The sequence below is a fragment of the Poromitra crassiceps genome (assembly GCF_964638095.1).
Source record: "Poromitra crassiceps genome assembly, chromosome: 25".
Lineage (NCBI taxonomy): Eukaryota > Metazoa > Chordata > Actinopteri > Beryciformes > Melamphaidae > Poromitra > Poromitra crassiceps.
Window position 1 is genome coordinate 13282717 of NC_139649.1, and position 20000 is coordinate 13302716.

At 44.5% G+C, this 20000-nt stretch overlaps 2 protein-coding genes across 2 annotated transcripts in view; one reads left to right on the forward strand and one right to left on the reverse strand.

The window, feature by feature from the left end:
- The window catches only part of dctn2 (dynactin 2 (p50)), a 24162-nt gene extending 11354 nt beyond the window's left edge, over positions 1-12808 (reverse strand). Inside the window, exons 1-7 of the mRNA XM_083660574.1 lie at positions 12635-12808; positions 12260-12328; positions 8272-8368; positions 6488-6549; positions 6108-6206; positions 3004-3164; positions 1003-1153 (exon numbers count right to left, since the gene is read on the reverse strand). Coding sequence (XP_083516700.1) covers positions 1003-1153; positions 3004-3164; positions 6108-6206; positions 6488-6549; positions 8272-8368; positions 12260-12328; positions 12635-12670 — 675 coding nt within the window. The 5' untranslated portion in view covers positions 12671-12808. The remainder of the gene's footprint in view (positions 1-1002; positions 1154-3003; positions 3165-6107; positions 6207-6487; positions 6550-8271; positions 8369-12259; positions 12329-12634) is intronic.
- Positions 12809-14714: 1906 nt separating this feature from the next.
- kif5ab (kinesin family member 5A, b) overlaps positions 14715-20000 on the forward strand; it is a gene marked incomplete at both ends in the record, with an annotated part of 65211 nt that continues 59925 nt past the window's right edge. Inside the window, one exon of the mRNA XM_083660955.1 lies at positions 14715-14896. Coding sequence (XP_083517081.1) covers positions 14715-14896 — 182 coding nt within the window. The remainder of the gene's footprint in view (positions 14897-20000) is intronic.

Consider the following 20000-nt stretch of genomic DNA (forward strand, 5'->3'; position numbering starts at 1 on the left):
CCACCTTACCTTGGCAGACTCCCCCCCTCTCCACCTTACCTTGGCAGACTACCCCCCGCTCCACCTTACTTTGTAGACTCCCCCCCTCTCCACCTTACTTTGCAGACTCCCCCCCTCTCCACCTTACTTTGTAGACTCCCCCCCTCTCCACCTTACCTTGGCAGACTCCCCCCCGCTCCACCTTACTTTGTAGACTCCCCCCCTCTCCACCTTACTTTGTAGACTCCCCCCCTCTCCACCTTACTTTGCAGACTCCCCCCCTCTCCACCTTACTTTGTAGACTCCCTCCCTCTCCACCTTACTTTGTAGACTCCCCCCCTCTCCACCTTACTTTGCAGACTCCCCCCCTCTCCACCTTACTTTGTAGACTCCCCCCCTCTCCACCTTACCTTGGCAGACTCCCCCCCGCTCCACCTTACTTTGTAGACTCCCCCCCTCTCCACCTTACTTTGTAGACTCCCCCCCTCTCCACCTTACTTTGCAGACTCCCCCCCTCTCCACCTTACTTTGTAGACTCCCCCCCTCTCCACCTTACTTTGTAGACTCCCCCCCTCTCCACCTTACTTTGCAGACTCCCCTCCTCTCCACCTTACTTTGTAGACTCCCCCCCTCTCCACCTTACTTTGTAGACTCCCCCCCTCTCCACCTTACTTTGTAGACTCCCCCCCTCTCCACCTTACTTTGCAGACTCCCCCCCTCTCCACCTTACTTTGCAGACTCCCCCCCTCTCCACCTTACTTTGTAGACTCCCCCCCTCTCCACCTTACCTTGGCAGACTCCCCCCCGCTCCACCTTACTTTGTAGACTCCCCCCCTCTCCACCTTACTTTGTAGACTCCCCCCCTCTCCACCTTACTTTGCAGACTCCCCCCCTCTCCACCTTACTTTGTAGACTCCCCCCCTCTCCACCTTACCTTGGCAGACTCCCCCCCTCTCCACCTTACTTTGTAGACTCCCCCCCTCTCCACCTTACTTTGGCAGACTCCCCCCCTCGCCACCTTACCTTGGCAGACTCGTTGAATTTCTCCTGCTCTGGTCTGCTGTGGAGCTCGTAGAGGACCACTCCATCTGGGCCCTTAGCTGCCGCCACCTTGCTGTCTCCTGCAGCGCTGCCACGGCTGCCCTTGGCTGCCTCCAGCTGGGTTAGCAGACGCCTGCGGGAAGGAAGGATGAGGAGGGGGGAGACAGAGGAAGGATGAGGAGGGGGGAGACAGAGGAGGGGGGAGACAGAGGGATTACATGTTCAATACTGCTGTCGGCTCCATGAGCTGCTGTGGCAGTCCCTTCCCTCTCCCCCAATGTGAGCTCGGATTTTCAGAAGTGAGTTTCCAATCCTCCTCCCTCTCTCTCTCTCTCTCTCCCATCTCTCTTTACTCCTTTATCTATCTAACCACCCACCTATGCATTCTCAGCTCACTTTACCCAGTGCTCAGCTGCAGTCTGACATATTCCAGCACTCAGCAGCAAGTTCCTATTCTGTTCATGCCTTCCCAGGGTTCCTACACATTTTCCATTTCAAAAACTTTTCCAGACTCAAACTTCCAAGATTCTAGATTTTTCAGACCGTATTTGACATCAAAGTACAAATAGCTAGATGTTTATTATGATGTAAGTCAATGGTTTTAAAATCCAACGGTTACATTCTTACTCATGTAACATTCAAACCACACTCCAGAAAGTTGGATGATGTTTCACTGTCCAAACATCTCTGCCCAAAGAGCAAGTCAACTAACCGGTGCTACCTATACTATATACTATTATTTTCCCTTGACATATTAAATAAATAATATTAGAATATTGTTTCCCCCATATGTTGTAGTCTCTTTTATATATATGAACTGAACATTAGTTGAAAGAAATTGAATAATTTTCACAGCATCTGTGCAGCCTTGTTTATTCACTGTGTCCATGGAAAAGATGATGAACCATTTCATTGTGCAGAAAATGGTCAGGTTAATTTTCTGATAAGTACATGATTGCATGTCATGAAAAACACTGCTTCTAAATGTGATATTTTAGAAAACAGAACAGGGGCAATAATAGTCTGGGAACAAATATGTTTGCATACTCTCTCTTCTTTTTTCTATACATGTACAGGCCTGGAAATGACTGAAATTAAATTCCATACTGCGAAAGCTGCCTTCCCTCAGCTCATCTCTCACCCTCCCCAATTCTCTTCTCCCTTCCTCTATCAATCTGAGGTCATTACTTCAAGCTATAGAGTTTTCCTCCTTAAACCTAGGCTGTAGTCCAATAGACCTTATTCGATTGACGTCACTCACGTACGGGCACGCCCACCGCCGCCATATTGTTGACATAGCGCTGCAGCTTTAAGTGACAACCTATGTGAGAGCAACGTTTATAGGAAGCTAGCCGCCGTTAGCGTTACCTGTATCGTTCCAATTGTGTTCGGATGGTGACCTGCGTTACACACGGCTGTAGTAATGACAGCAATAAAGTCCCCGTGGTTTGTTTCTATCTCTACCGTCCACCTGACGTGAAGGGAGCGAGACGGAGGATACGTCAGCAGCACAGGAGATGTGTGGATAGTTAGGAGAGACAGGTGAAACTTTCTGACAGCTCCTCACAGCAAAGTCTGTTCACCTCGTTTTTTCTTTTGTTTATTATTACAGGCATTAACGGCAGCATACAAACAACAACTCTGGGGTTTTATTGCTGTCATTACCATCGCTATTTTGTATTGGAACAGAAACGACAATAAGGCCGTTACTAGTTGTCAGCTGCAGCGCTGTGTGCGCGCAGGACGGTATGTCAACAATATGGTGCCGCCAGGGTTAGCGAATAAGGTCTATACATGAATTCCTTTCCTCATCTCTCCATCCACATATTCCTTACTCCCTTCATTTCCTCATGTTACCCTTTTCCTATTGCTGGCTGGCTGGCTCCCTCACTCCATCCATCCATCCCCTGCTTCCTAGTCAATCACTTGGTTTCTCTTCATGCATTCTCTTGCCCTGCCCTCTCTAACTCTCTCCCAGCTCACCTGGCCAGTGCTCCGTCAGGATCGGCCAGGTTGATGTGAGCCTGGGGTCCCAGCAGCGAGTCCAGATGGGCGGAGACCAGCTGCTGTTTGAGCTGCGCCGCCTGCTGGGCGAGCACCACCGGGGTCAGGCGCTCCTCCGCATTGGTTTCATTTGTGGTCGCCTGGAGGAGGGGGGACACACCGAGGCCTATAAATAAGTTTTCTTGGCAACAATGTAGAAGTCATGCAGTCCTAGGAGCAGAATTCTTTTTGGGGCCAGTCAGGTACGCTCATCTTGTAGAACAGTGATCCTCGATGTTTTTGGCTTATGAGCCTTTAAAATGAAGTGATACCAAGTGGCAACACCACATCACAGGCCCTATGCAGAGTGATGGCAGGCCGGGGCTCGATGATGGCTTGGCTTCCACTCTGTTGTTAGATACAATGTGGATGCTGGGAACGTGCGTTTGCCTCGTCGTTTTGCACGTGCTGGGGGTCACTATTTGCGATGGCAGTAGAGCCGCAGTGCCCGGGGGATGGGCTCACACTAGGGGTGGGACAAATATCGATACTCACGGTATCGCGATATTTCCACTTGCGATACGTTATCGATACACTGGCACCAAGTATCGATATGTTTATTTAAAAAAAATAATAATAATAATAATAATAATAATAATAATAATAAACAGGCTAAAATATTATGCTGTGTGTGGTAGTTCAAACATAGTTTCAAGTTGACGTTTATTTATGTTTGTAGTTGAAACAAAAACATAAATACTGTAGGCTACATGAATGGAAATGTTTGATCATTAATATCTACTTTTAGAAATGATATAGGTAGGTAGGTTATATAGGTTTTCTTGTTTTAATAATAATAATAAAAAGACTTAATGTGTAACTTTTCCTCCGTGGTATCGAAAATGGTATGAGTGAGTGAGTGAACTCAGAGAGTTCATGTCAATTCTGCTAATAAATACATAATACCTGCTTCTTGCCTTTTAGGGGTATTTTTTTCTCTTCAGTTACACAGGTATCGTGATGTATCGTCTTCCAATATATCGATTATCGCAGTATCGCTGTATCGTGATAATATCGTTATCGAGGGCCAAGTATCGTGACGATATCGTATCGTGAGCTACTCAGCGATTCCCACCCCTAGCTCACACCGGGGGGCAGCGCGCCCATTTGCCCGGTGGGGTGGACTGTCATCGAAGCGGCTGCGGCCGGAGAGCCGGGGGGCAGCAGACACCGTGGGTGGCGATTTTTCTGGCCCGTGTTGTGGCGGGCATTTACATTTAGATTAAACTAAGATATTGAAATTTTTTGTATTATTTTTGCATGCTTAGATATGAACACGTCACGTATCTGTTTCGTGATGTCATGCACGTGGTCGCAGCGTGAGCTGTGATTGGTCTACCTACTTTGTGGGAACAGACAGAGAAACAGACAGACATACAGTACATGCAGACAGACAGACAGACAAACACGGCTCGGCCTTCGGCCACGCCATAAAAGCCAGAGAAAAATCTGGAGGAAAAACAAAAGACAAGACAAATATGTTTTCCTCCGATCATAAATCCTCTCATGACCCGCAGGTTAAGAACAACTGCTGCACAGTAGAGCACATCCTGGAGGCTATTTGACAATGGAACATTTTATGGCTTAATTTTCTCTATTCTCGATCAGACGGACACAACTTCAGATCCATTTGCACAGTCAGGTTCCTGGTGTCATTTTCTCTGCATAACTTGGCACAAAATCGTCAAAATTGTGCATTATTTCTCAGCAAATCTGCTGCGTAGCCAGGTGGTTTATGCTTTCATCCGTGCACGCGGCACTTCACTGTTTTCGTTCACCACATTCACCATGATGAATGGCAGCGCATTGCTCTATGACGGTCTTTCCTTCATAAGTTTAAATTAGGACACTGCAGCAGGAAAGCAGTTTGTTTCCCACAGTCAGGCAGCAGATTATCTCAGCATGACTCACATGAGTTCAGAGCCCACAGATTCCATCAACATGAAAACTGGCGTGTTGAAGAGTGAGTTGATGGTGGAGCGGTTTCATGTGGCAGCAGACGCTGCTCTGCGTGCATCTCAACAGTAGGGGTGGGACAAAATATCGATACTCACGGTATCGCGATATTTCCACTTGCGATACGTTATCGAGACACTGGCACCAAGTATCGATATGTTTATTAATTTTTTTTTTTTTAAATAAACAGGCTAAAATATTATGCTGTGTGTGGTAGTTGAAACATAGTTTCAAGTTGACGTTTATTTATGTTCGTAGTTGAAACAAAAACATAAATACTGTAGGCTAGTACATGAATGGAAATGTTTGATCATTAATATCTACTTTTAGAAATTATATAGGTAGGTAGGTTATATAGGTTTTCTTGTTTTAATAATAATAATAAAAAGACTTAATGTGTAACTTTTCCTCCGTGGTATCGAAAATGGTATGAGTGAGTGAGTGAACTCTGAGAGAGTTCATGTCAATTCTGCTAATAAATACATAATACCTGCTTCTTGCCTTTTAGGGGTATTTTTTTCTCTTCAGTTACACAGATATCGTGATGTATCGTAGGTTAAATTTCTTGCAATATATCGATTATCGCAGAATCGCTGTATCGTGATAATATCGTTATCGAGGGCCAAGTATCGTGACCATATCGTATCGTGAGTTACTCCACGATTCCCACCCCTACTCAACAGTACATCAAGTTAATGACATCTCTCATGTTCAAGTAGTTGTTTCATTTGTTTATTTCTGAGCTCAATTTCAGGATATATTTAAAGCTTCAGTGCACGCACACACACACACACACACACACACACACACACACACACACACGCGCACACACACACACACACACACACACACACCACTGTGCCTTGTATGTGCCTTGGATTACCAGGTCTCTACTATGGATTGAAGACGATTTGTGTGCACTTGCAGAACTCTGATTAAAAATAGCACTAGGAGCAGCACGGAGGGCATTCCCCAAGAGCCAGGCTGCGAGGTAGAGGCCGGGTAATTGGAGGGTACCATCCCTCGCCGATTCCTCAGGGAGAGCGAGAAGTGTGTGTGTGTGTGTGTGTGTGTGTGTGTGTGTGTACCTGGATGGTCTCCACCTCCTGAGTGAGTTCCTGGATCTCGTTCACCAGCCGCTGGTACTTCTGCTGGGGCGTCTCCTTCACTCCACATCCCTCTCCCAGCTAGAGCAAAAACAACATCAGAGAGAAGAGGGGGAATTCATCACAGAACGGCAAAGACAGCAGACTGGGACAGGGACAGTAGCACGGAAAGAGAAACAACTGCACAGAACCACAAAAGACTCTTGACTTTATCAGAGAAGGCATCATCGAGCAAATTCATTATGAAACACTAATATCAAAAATCATAATGGCCTTGTAAAATGAATGGCTTCTGAAGATGTTGTAGTACAAAAGCATAAAGAAGGGAAATAATGACATTCCACAGAGCAGAATGGACTCACGATTTCATATTCTCCCGACTCGTAGCCCACTCTTTTGCTTTTACTGATTCTGTCGGAGAAGTCTGTAAAGAGAGAGAGAGAGAGAGAGAGAGAGAGAGAGAGAGAGAGAGAGAGAGAGAGAGAGAGAGAGAGAGAGAGAGAGAGAGAGAGAGAGAGAGAGAGAGAGAGAGAGCACACACAATGACAGTCTTAGCTTCATATCACCAAAAGGATGTCTCTATTCCATTAAAGGTAGGCTAGGGACTTTTTCTAGCTTGCAGTTTGCAAACACACTGCACACGGCCCCTCCCCCCCCTGCGCGAGCGAGACAGAGTGCATTTGGGTGGTTGAGCGAGGTTGACAATGAATGGGGAGAGCGAGTGGCACAAAACTGGGTCAATGCTGGGAGCTTGTTTTCTGATAGTTTCACAGTGGTTTATGTTTAGGGATGTTCATTTTGAAAAATTTCCATAATCGAAAATTGGGGGAAATTAACGATCATATTAATAATAATATGTTTTTATTTTTATTTTTATTTATTTTTACAAAATGAATGCCTATGGCAGAAAACACGAAAGACAACGTGTTCTCCTCAATGAACCCTTTATTTCAATGTGTCTCCTCTCCAACACTCTGCTGTCCCCGGCGCATGCCGGTGTGAATTCCCCATGTTTCAAACAGTTTTGTTGGCACAAAGGCCCGTGCCCAGCCAGAAAACTAGAGACTATATGAAGCTCCACCTCACGTTAGTCGGCTGTGCAATGGAGTGGGGCGAGGAGGAACGAATTCCACCCAAACCCCCCCCCAATTTTTTTTTTTTTTTTATAATAACAAAATCGATAAAAATTCCACAGATTCCATTCCTTAACAATCAATTATCGATTTTCGATAACTGATCAACATCCCTATATAAAAGCACAAACAAACAAGGAGCCGCCCACATTATGTCAGAGCACCACCACAAGGGGGCAGCATCTGTGCACGTACGTAAAGCACACCGCCACACAAGTCTAGTGGCTCATACAGTATGATGGAGAGGGATGGCTTTTGACCTTTTCAATATATTTTAAGACCTCGACACCGCTTACGTCACATCGGGGCTGCAAATCACAAGTTGAATCACGTAACGATATTAGAGAGATTATTTGGAAACCTATACGATATTTACATCACAAAGTCTGCCACAATACGATTTTGATTCTGCGATCGATACGAGACGATATCGTGTGCCCATTTAATACAATCAGCACAGTAGCTACAGTACAAAAATGAACACCTCATCAAATAGAGAGTAAGACTTTTTAATACACTAGTTTGAGGCAATTATGGTGCCGATATTTTATCTTTCGATTTTTCTCCATGTCATCATCTATGGTAAGTTTGGCCCAACTCTTAATTCTTATCCCTACTGAACGCCGCCTTGACCGTCTGTATCGCCTTAAAGGCCGGCTTTACCGTGAATATATATGAATATATATTAATTCTTAAAAAATCTTAAATTTCGAATCCGTTGAAATTTTTGAAATTGCTTGTTCACAGCCAGAGAAGAAAAAAAATGAAAAAAAAAAAAAAAAAAAAAAAAAGGGCCAGGTGACGCGTTTCGACGCGAAACGCGTCACCTGGCCCAATTTTTCTTTTTTTTTTCTTTTTTTTTTCCTCTGGCTGTGAACAAGCAATTTCAAAAATTTCAACGGATTCGAAATTTAAGATTTTTTAAGAATTAATATATATTCATATATATTCACGGTAAAGCCGGCCTTTAAGAAACATTCAACAACAACATTCATCAACAATTATTAACTGACCGAGTCCCTTGGTGTTGACGTGCTTGTCTTTGAACTTGTCGTAGGCTGCGTTGGGGTTGACCACGATCCTCTCCACGCTGTCGCTGCAGAGCTCCTCCTAGAAAATGACAGTACCGGGGGGGGGGGGGGGGGGGAAATGAAGTCAGCCATGACACACACACGCAGACACGAGAGAAGACAGACACACAGGCATGTCTGAGCTCAGAGACTTGGGATGACTGAGCCAGAAAAGCCTCAAGGTAGACTTGAAATAAATTGACAGGCGGGGAAGATCTGAGAGGTAATCCTGTTGCTTTAATCATTTCCCCCAGAGAAGTGATTTGTAGACGTTGAACGATGTGGTTCTTCTCTCCATGAGTTTATGCTGTTGCTCTACAAGGTCAGACACGCTCAGTGATGAACAGCCATTATAGCCATCCATCACGAAAATCTGCAGTAGCTTCACATACTTTATATATGGGGTTATCTGGAGGAGAACCAAATGATTTAAAAGACAATTTAGGATACCAGCAGGCAGGAGGACAGAGCAGCAATTACACAACCATAGAGTTTTTTTTTTTATGAATTCACCAGCCCACCCCACCCGGCGTTTTCTCCCCAATTGTACTTGGAACAAAATTCCCTGTCCCGGTCGTTGCTCCTCCACCCCCCTCTGCTGATCTGGGGAGAGTTCTAGACTAGCACATGCTCCCTCTTGATACATGACAGCGAGGAGTTTCACTGGCAGGGCACATAGCGCGTGGGAGGATCACACCAATGCCCCCCCCCAGTTGCCCTCCCCCGCCGAACAGGCACCCGACCCACCAGAGGAGGCGCTAGTGCAGCGACCGGGACTCATAGTCTCCACCGCGGCTTCCCGCCTGCAGAGCGACACTGCCAATTGTGTCTGTAGGAACGTCTTGACTGACCAAGCCGGAAATACCGTTGCTGGGAATTGAATCCGAACAACCGTACAGTTTCATCTTAGGCTTGATTGAAGCATATGAAATACCCATAAGGTATAAGTCGACTAGTCTATGGTAACAACAATGTTATGTGGATGGACAAGGCATAACTAAAAGTGGAAGCCGCTACACTTGCTTTTCTAAATGACAACTCTTTTGATTAGTGATTTTGGGGAGCAGACAAGACTATTTGTGGATCATTTAATCAGCTTCCAGGTGATCAATTAAGATGGACTAGAGAGGATGGGTAGGATTACAACACCACTGACAGGTCACAGACAACACAGATACAGACAGGACGGACCGACAGGGCGTCATGCACACACAGGACAGGTGAACAGATGTAGGAGAGGGAGGGAGGGAGGGGGGTTAGTCGTCAGGCTCTTACCAGCTCCTTGGGTTTCCAAAGAGAGTTAGAGAAAATAACGGAAGAGCAGAGGGAGAGAAAAAAGTAAGGGGGGAGAGAGAGAGAGACAACACAGATTAATGTGGTTATCACATGCCATGCACACAACAGTTGGAACAGTTGGCCAGGGGTTGGAGGAGATGAGAAAGAAGGCAGTGTTGTTGTGAGAGTGGCTGATGCGGACACTGGAGACACCATGTCTTTAAATAGCTTAGATGTCTCCAGCTCTTCCTCTCTTCCCCTTCAGGGTGGTCTGATGATCCATCAATGACTGGCTACTCTCTGGCCCTGTTCAGACCTGGTATTAACATGCGCCTCGGGCGATCCCGTCTCAAGTGGACAGCTCTAGTAGTATGTCTGTTTGCACCTGGCATTAGAATGTGTCTCCACATGCATCTCGAGCGATCGGATCTCACTTCCCCGTTCTATATGCAAATAAAGGAACATGGTGATGTTTTTAATGGGAGGGAGGCAGCGATGCCGTAGCCTAAACTGTGCCTAGTCTGACGTAGTTACTATAGGAATGACTGAATGATCATGGAAACTAGCATATTTTTTAGCATGGCAGCCGGCTACAGTGGAATATATAACATAGTAAATAGTATAGCTATACAATTTCAGCATCTTCTTATTGCCCGTTATTACGCAGAGGACGTCAGTGGAGTAGGCAATCCTTTAATGTTGTTTTTTACCTCATAGATCACAGAGGACGTATCTGCTGTCATACAAACACATTGATGTGTACAACCAGTTTCCTCTTCTACTGTGGCAGGTCACCACCGTCAAGTCATGACCTGCCATGCTACAAAACATGTTCTATAGTGTTTTAGGCCGTGTGTCCATCTAGCGTCTTTTTCCGACCGTTAAACGCTGGAAGTACGCTGGGGAGCGCTGATCATAGCGCACAAGGAAGCAGGCTGAAAGTAACATTAGCTCAGTGCAGTAGCTAGCTTGATAGCTGGCAGCTAACATTAGCTAACAACACACATACAGTGATTTAGCTCAACACTCACCAGAAATATTAAGTGTCTAGCCAATCTGCTCCCACAATTGAGCCTTTCTGTCTCTGATGCGATAGTTTCTCCATATGATTAGTTGCCGGAAAAGAAGCACCCGACACCAGCGTCTTTCTGAAAAGTTTAAATGTTTTCAGCTGGGAGTCGGGCGCACAGAAACGCCAGAGCGCTGTGAAAATAGACGCTGGGCCAATATTAGGGATGCACCGATATGAACATTTTGGCCGATAAGGATAAACAAGATTAACATTGTGTCATGGCTGATATCGATGTGATCTGTATAAAAACAAGTTTCTATGATAATCAAATTTTATACACAGTAATGTCTTAGTTTTTCCCCAAAAAACATTTGGAAAAGCCCATAAATCATAGCGCATTGTTTCCTCTCAATATGAAAATTTTGGCCGATACCGATTAACATTGCTGTTATTTTGCTCAATGGACCGATACCGATATATTTAAAAATGAGTCAAATCGGCCGATACCGATATGATTGCCGATATATTGTGCATCCCTACCCAATATGGATGTTAATACCAGGTGTGAACAGCGCTTCTGTTGATAGCATAGCATAGTACATTATAATGCAGTGGAACCGTATGCCCCTCACGGAAGACATGTTGGCCTCACACAACATTATGTATTGAGTGAGGGGATTGGTGCCTGATTTTAGAGAGCTTCATAAACCTATCTGTGAATCAAAATAGAGGGGGTGGGTAAAGGCTGCTGAAAGGAAGTCACACTTAATAGGTCTAACAGCTTCAAAAGTGTTCTTACAAAAATTGATCTTAAATCAATAAATGAGCCAGTTCTGTTTTAACAACATGCATTCTATCCTGAGTCCTGACTAAAGGATCTGCTAGCTAGACTAAACTCAGGTAATGGTTGGCCTAGATCAAAGGTAAATGTCCAGTTAGTCAGAGTAGTGTGGTTAGTTAGGAAGCAATTGTTAGGACATAATGGCGGGTTAAAAAGGGAGAAGTTACTGAAAACAAACAGTGCTGTTGCGTTTCTCCTGTCAGTGTCTTTGACACCTCACCTTCTACACTGCTTTGGTCAAGATGTAGGCAAATGAAAGAGGGAATTCATATTTGTTGCTTCAGACCCATAAACATCATTATTCCCGTTGCAATTTTCAAAGAGCAAAACAAATCAGTGGAGAGGGGGGGGGGGGGAATCAATGCTTGCACTTCAAAACAAACAAAAACTGATTAAGAATTGAGGCAAAGGGGTCACCACGTTGATCTATACTCATACCAATCGAAAGAGGTTCTGTAGGAAAAGGTGGATATGAGATTTAAAAAAAAACATGCAAAGAAAATACAGCAATAAACTCGCGAGAGGAAAATAGAGCCAGTCTTACTTGTATATACTAGGGTCCCAGGAGGGGTGGGGAAGAGTCAAAACAAGGACAATGGTACGGGGATGACAGAATGTAGAACATGGGAGGGAAAATGCCAATTAGGTTTATCTGTCAATAGTCCAAATACGTTGAAAAGCAAAACTTGGATGAGCATCCCTGGACTGCAGGGTTTAAAATGCTGTGACTTTACAAGCTTATTTAGCTAACTGTTAGCCTTGCTAACTATTTTGAAACATCCAAAACGTTAATGTTAACTTACCGACTCAAACTGAGCCTGGTCATCTTCTGGAAGGTCACCTGTCTCGTAGACGTCGGGCTCGTTAAAGGCCTATTGACACAAGCAGGTTCATGTTGTCAGTGACAGTGACAGGTAGTTACTAGCCAACGCCCCGGCCCATTCAGCGACACACAGCTAACTAGCTGGTGGCTACCACCACTCCACATTAGCTAACGTTAGACTGCTAGCAACTAATACTAGACAGCTAACTACTAGTTAACTATATAACCGTACGTGGTTGCAATTTAAAAGAAGAAAAAGACAGATGTCACGAAGAAAACAACAGAGGTTAGCCAGTACGTTAGCTACCATTAGCCGCAAGCTAGCTTTGCTAGTGTTAACGCTAGCCACACTTACAATTCCTGGCAAGTTCGCGTATTTAGGATCAGCCATTGTTGTTGAGATGCAAAAACGACACCAACGGATTAACAATCAAAAATAATAATAATAGTCTCTGAAACGTTTAATTGATCGATGATACAGAAACTGAATCAAATCGTAACAAAAGCTAACGCTAAATGAGCCAGCAATCTCTCTTCAGCTGGCTTGGCTAGCTTATGTGGAGCTCACTAGCTTGATCTGACAGGGTGTACGTTAGATTTAGTTTCGCCAAGCATGTCAAATGGGCGGTGCTATTTTACATCACTGGAAATGACTACGACTCCATTTTTACGGGCTGCTAAAGCCGACAAAACAAGCACTCCCAGCACTGTGGCCCATCGCTACGTAGGGTTGCTGGTGACCAATCCAAAACGATAACATTTTCCAATTGTCTAATTTTTACATGTTTTATTTATTAAAGTCGTCGTCGTTTGCTGGCGCATTAGTAATTCATACTGGAAATGTTTTGCTTGAACAACGACATTATTTTGCTTTTATTTGCACCAGCGATGTTGACTCACAACGGTCACATCACACGGTGTGCCACAAGGTGGAGCCAAAGGCCCAAAGAGGAACCACTCTACTACCGCCAAAGAGCGTCGATTAAGAAGATCAACCACTCAATACATAAAACTGGTGACCTTACTAAAAGTGGGCGTTTACGCTCACGCATGCGCTGTCCCCCCAAGCATGTTTGAAAAGAAAATACCAAGCACTTGCTAACAAACCACTCATTGTTATTCCGATCATTCTGATCAAATAATAATAATAATAAAAACAACAACAATAACAATAATGATATGTGTGATAATAATAATAATAATCTTTTCACATAGAATGTATAGAGTTTCATGGTTCTGTCTCGTTTCTAATTGGTGCAATATGAGAAGTTGAGTTGATGAAAAGTGCTAGCAGAGGCAAAAAAAATATTTTGGCCTACAAATCTAGACAGATCGAGTGCTAGATTATGCAATTTAGATGCTAGATATTGAACAAACTAGCCAGGCTTATTAGGTCAATCCAAAAATAGACTAATTGTACATCCGTGTCACTGTCTGCACCGTTTGGCTTTCCAGCAGACTGGGTGCTCATTTACCATATATGGCACACCATTATGGAATTTGTAGTTAATTTCTGGTATGTTGGTAGCATCTTGCAGACTTGCTTTGACTAGCATATTTTTGTATTTTTATTAACATTTAAAATGCTATTCCAGGCCAGCTGTTTTCACCTGCACATAGGAACACCTGAATAATTGGAACCACGCAAAAACCCATTGACCTCTCCACGAATGTCCCAAATCTTCTGTGACCTTGTTGGCCTGAGGTAACTTTTACATTCCAAACAGAACACCATTGCCACCCATGTGACCAGTCTGGTGCAGACAATGCGTTTCTCAAGGAGGATTGCACTACAATGCATCCAGCTTGTGTGCAAGTTGCTTCATATAAATCTTCAACAACAGGTCTCACAACTGTTCCATCAATGGCAATACAATAAGAGCAGAGTTTGTGGTGCCCGGAATAAAGGGCAGAGTTGGAGATCACTTCTCGTCCCCCTCTCAGGTCCCGCGGCGTGGTGCTGATGAGAGGATGCGAGTCGCTACTTTTACCACGCCCCGCCCCCATTGAGTGAGCAGGGAGCCGTCTGTCAATGATGCAAGGCATGCTTCTGAAAACCCTGCAACCTATCCAGACACAGCCGACCGGACTAGCTCGGAATATGCTCCCGATTAGGCGACTCTTCATCTTTCCAAACATTCAACTACACCCGAGTTTGGTTTGAGGGCATTTGAAGACAGCAACACTCTCTAAGGGGGTTTCTCGGGTTTGTTTTACATGTTTCTATTTGGCTGTAGTAGTATCTCTCCTAAAACTCGAAATTGCCCATTCTTCCAAATGCTTCGCACGTCATTCGCGGAGGCAGTTCGCATGCGGGCATATAGCAGCCTGTGGATTTAGCCTACGCACAATTTCCCAGCGGGAAAAGGTTGGAAAAGCTCTTTTAGAAATTGCTCTTTTCTATTTTGGAAGCGCGTCCTATCATTTCGCACAATATGGCTGATGCTAACGCAGAATGCAACATCAAGGTGCTGTGTCGTTTTCGGCCGCTGAACCAGTCCGAGATTGTCCGTGGAGATAAGTTCATCCCAACATTTCAAGGAGACGACACTGTCATCCTTGGGGTAAGTTATTTCTGCTGGTCTCTTCCATCTGTCACCCTTCCCATGCCGTCGATGTGGGAATCTTCTCAAGGCTACCGCTAGGGGGGTTCACTTGTCATCTCGCACGCAACACATCAAGACAGACTGTTCAGCCAAGTCCGCAAGGCATCTAAAATTTATGAAACTGGCCGTGTCCTATAGCCTCTCCCAGCATTGCATAGGAAACGTGAACATATCAGCTAGCTGACTTGTTTGGCGTCTTCTGTACCTGTCTGCTACCACTAAAGGGAGCCCATGATGTGTTAAAATCTTTAATTGAGGGGGGTACAAAAAAGGGTACATCAAATTAATCAACAGTGTGTACTGTAGGCTATGGCAGCCACTCATGTCATATTTTTGACAGAAGCCAAAATGATTTGCCAGCATATCTCTTTCTTATTCAAATTATTTTTGAGATCAATACACTCAACAACCCCAAGCTTTGCCAGGAATGTGAAGAAAAAAAACAGTTTTTGAAGATACACCCAGTGGAATCCCCCCCCCCCCCCCCCCCCCCCACCTAGCCTATGTGATCCTGAATTGTGTTAGTCATTACTTGCTGCTTTTCTAGCACTGATTTGCAGAAGATGTGTTTTCTGTGTCGGAGGATTAGTGTGCAAGGTTACCCTTTAGCTCTGGGAATAAATCTATCGAGTCCTGAAAAGGGCAAGTGTGCAGGACTGATTGAGCTTATATTGGACATATCTCGCACACAGCCATGGTGTTCAGTTTAATTAGTCTATCAGCTACACTGCTGATCTAATAAGAGTGATAATTGTGCTCTGTGGGTTGTTTGTATCCAGTGAATGGATTTTGGCTTCGTCACTCAGTACAAATTGAATAGCAGTTGGAGATTGCTGCCACTGCTTTGGAACAGGTCTGAAAATGACACCAACTATAAAATTACAGCACTATTTAGCAATCTGGTGGATACTGTAGATACCTGGGGCTGAGGTTAACAGTGACATTTGAGCGTAATCATTGGCCAGCAGGAGGAAAAATTATACCGGTCTAAATGCAAATGTTGTTATTCTTTGCATGCAAAGTACATCTGGGCCAATAACACAGCTACACATGCATGCACAGACACACACATGGTGAGATAGGGAGGGAGGGAGGGAGGGAGAGAGAGAGAGAGAGAGAGAGAGAGAGAGAGAGAGAGAGAGAGAGAGAGAGAATGAGATATAAGAAATCCACACCCATCGGGCCTGGAGGCCTTCAAGTGATCACACACACACACACACACACACACACACACACACACACACACGCACACACCACACACACGCACACACCAAAATGCAACACAGATTGTTGTGATAGATATCTCTGTTTGGTGGTCCTGGCTATCTTTCTTTGTAGGATACTATCTAGCTAGCAGCACAGGGCATTTTCCACAAGCAGTCGCAGATCAGTACCCATTATCACAGTTGATGCTGTTTTTGGATGGCAAGTTGGCAGCAGCTGGAAATGTCACTCATGCATGCATCATTCTGGATGACTGCCTGTAAAAGTATTCTGGATGTTTGTTTTGAACAGCAGAAGGATTCAAAATGCAGATGTTCGCTGTTGTAGATTATGAAGTTGACTTGACAAAGGCCACCAGGCCGAAACGTTGTCCTTTTATTAAATTCATTGCATCGGAGCCAGAGTGTGCGGTTTCTTATTCTTCCTGTAGATTATGACGTCAACTTATTTTAATATCAGTTTTTAATTTGATTGAATTTCTTATCTTGGCATGATTAGTTAATGGGAGTACTTGTAGCCTATACCGTACGCGTCGATGAAATGGTTTTGTGGTCCATTCAAGCTATGCTGCCAGATAGAGAAAATAATGTAGATGCTTTAGCCTACAGATGAATGATCACAATCACCATTGTGATCATGTGTGCAGATTCAGAAATCAAATGACCCAATGGGGGAGCTGTGATCAGACATTATGAAACGAGCATATAGAAACACACAGCATACTGCTGGTGTTTCCACCAACACCTCTGTGTGGCACATATTGTGTATGTAAAAGTGCTGCAGGAAACCAATCATGTGTGGAAATAAAAGCATGCCGTTCTCTACTTAGATTTTGATTCATTCCATGTACCATTTCCCCTTCAATTTCCCCGTCTCTGTTTTCCCCAGATAAACGTAGTAATTTTCATCTTTGTAAGTGTAATTACTTTGGAAGCACCTGGGATGTGATTGGGTTTTTTTAGATGCACAAGTGTATTCCGAGTGTGTATTTTGCATCTGCAGTATTTCTCTAGTAGCTCTGGAATGCTTTGTCAGGAATGTGTGAGAAATATGTCTCCTAAGAGTTGAAATGCTGTGGCCGTCAGATTAGATCAGGATTAGAAATACCAGGCAGGCAGGCAGGCAGGCAGGCAGGCAGGCAGGCAGGCAGGCAGGCAGGCAGGCAGGCAGGCATGCTCCCCGGGATCCTGTACCGATTACTAAGCATTCACATTCTAATTCCCATCAGGGCAGTGCTGATGGCCTGACCACACATTCATTTGGTTGCAGAAGTCCTCCAGGACTTGTAGGCTGCCAGAGGAGATGATTTGATTTGTTGAGTGAGTGCAAGCGAGCTGGATTCTCTCGCGAGATCTAAATCTCTAAAACAGAATATGAAACAAACCCATCCATCTGGCAGCGTCAGGTCAGGCAGGCAGAAGGTGGCCCGGAGAGATGAAAGGGCCAACATCAGAAACGTTTGGTGTATTGGTTTTCAACTGACTTCAAAAAGGAACATCTCCGTGGCCTCGGAACATGTGGATTGCTGAGCTCTGACTGGTAAAAAAGTACAGTGGTCGCGACTCTCCAGTGTTGTAGGACTTGAACCTGGATTAGGAGTTGAGATGGACTCGAGTTACAGTCATGGTTGCAGTCATGGCTCAACTTGGACTTGAATATTTATGAATGGGACTATCCCCTTAGACATTGGCTACACATTCAAGATTCGTTTTAATAGCCATAGTGATTCATCATATAATCACAACAAGGAATTTGACTTTGTGCAGTATGCAGCACAGTGATCACATCAACAGCAGAAGATGGAGCAAACAGAAAATAATCTCAAATTATAAATTATAACGTGCAAAGTAAAAGTCCTTTAAAGTGACATATAATGGGGGTGGAGGGTAGGATAGTGTCTGTGGGTTAATATCCATGTAAAATGTCCAGTTGAAGTCCTTGAAGTGATATATAATGAGGGTATGATTATTTATTTATGTATTTATGTATTTATTGACTGAAAGTTGAAGACTGGTGAGACCGTCGGGTTTCTTAGCTTTTTCTTTAAGCACTTTAACACAGCATTCATAATCTATATCGCAGCCCCACCTGTGCGTGCGACATGAATTATTATTATTATTTAGTTTCTCTTTCTCCATCTCTCACAGATGGGCCAGCTGTGGAGCGCCTTTTGTGTGACAGTAATCATCACCGGTGCTCAGGCGGTTCTGCCCCCAAAGCCTTTTTGTGTTCACTTGGAGTTGGGTAGTGGGACTGACACAGCTGTCTCTATCCTCCCATATTTCACTGTCTGGAATAACGCAGCGTCACAGGGGCCACATTGTCCGCTCCTAATCTTCTGGCAGGGGAAAAAAAAAAAGTGCCACGATGACGAATCACGGTTCAGATTCGGTGCTATGAATAAATAAACCAGCGTGGCTGCAGCAACAGGGATAGCGAGCTATGGGATTATTCTGTCCTTACTGCAATGGCATGTCTTATATCATGCACTAGTGCCACATGGGCTGTACCAAGGATGGATTTTCTATTATTATGCATTTATGCATCATAGATGGAAGTAAATGATGGTAAGTTATGATTTAGGAGGCAGCGTTTGAGACATGCACCCGCCTTGGACTGTTTGTTCCTTGATTGTTGTCATTATCGCCCTCTTGTGCCCGCGACAGCCGCAAGTGCCTCACCACCTGCAGCCCCTCAAGAGGATAAACGGCTTCATCTCGGTTCCTTTTGTCCGCGGAGAAATCATTTGATGGTTCATTACGCTGCTGTTTGTTGTGATTATTTAGAGCTGCAACGCTTGAGTTCAGCTCAAAGGGTCACAGGGGATTAACATCCCTTCTTGTTAGCACAAATTATTAGCTCCGTCACCATGCTACTACACCACTACAGCTTGTCAGGAAGCGAGGGCCATCTGGATTTACTCTCTGAGGCGGTGTCTCTTAAACCAGCGAGACAAAACCGATTTAGTCGCTGACCTGTGACAATGACGACGACGACAACTATAACAACAACAATCCCCAAAGGTTTTTTGTTACCCTTATTGTCGGCCATTATTCTGCTAGTCTCTCAGCCTTGGGGTGGGTGAGGTGAGGTGAGTGGGGTGACAGTATATATGCCTTGTGGCTGTGGTTAAAAAAAACTCATTATATCATGTCATGTCCCTTGCCTCTGCATTGACCTCTCTCTGTCATCTTCATGGTAACACTTGATTTTCTTTTGGTGTCCACCGTGATAGATGGAGTAGTGGTGTGGGTGGGTAAATGGCGGGCGGCTGGGGTCAACTTGTCTGCAAAGAAGAAATGGGGTCACACAGATGAAGCGTCCCTTCATCTGTGTTTAGCAAGTCCAATCGAAGTCCACGCGTTAAAGAACTATCGATTCTCTATTTTCTGCTGACCATTTATAATTCTATGGATTCCCTGTCCCTGGCTGCTGTTCCGCTATATGCAATATGCTTACAGCAGTCTATAAGGAACGCCAACGCGCTCATATATGTATTCATAGTTGGGAGATGCCCTGCAGCAAAAACAGGAGAAGAAGAAGAGTGTGAACAGCCTCATTCTGCCACACAAAGGTTCAAAGAGATCCCGTATATTCCAGTACAAAGCTCAAACTGTATTTCCCCTGGGCCTTGGCTCCTTCCTGTGCCGTTCTCTCCACTACAGGCTTTGCCATATAGCAGCAGGGAACTTTGATTCTCCTGCATCATTAAAGCTTCGGGTGAGAACTGTGGCAAATTCATTCCAAATCCTATGACGTGCATTGCTGCAAATAGTCATATTAGATTTTTATTTATTTATTTGTTTGTTTGTTTGTTTCAGATTTCTCCCCCCAACTGAATGTACTTGGCCAATTAACCCTGCTATCCCGGTCGTTGATCACCCTCTCTGC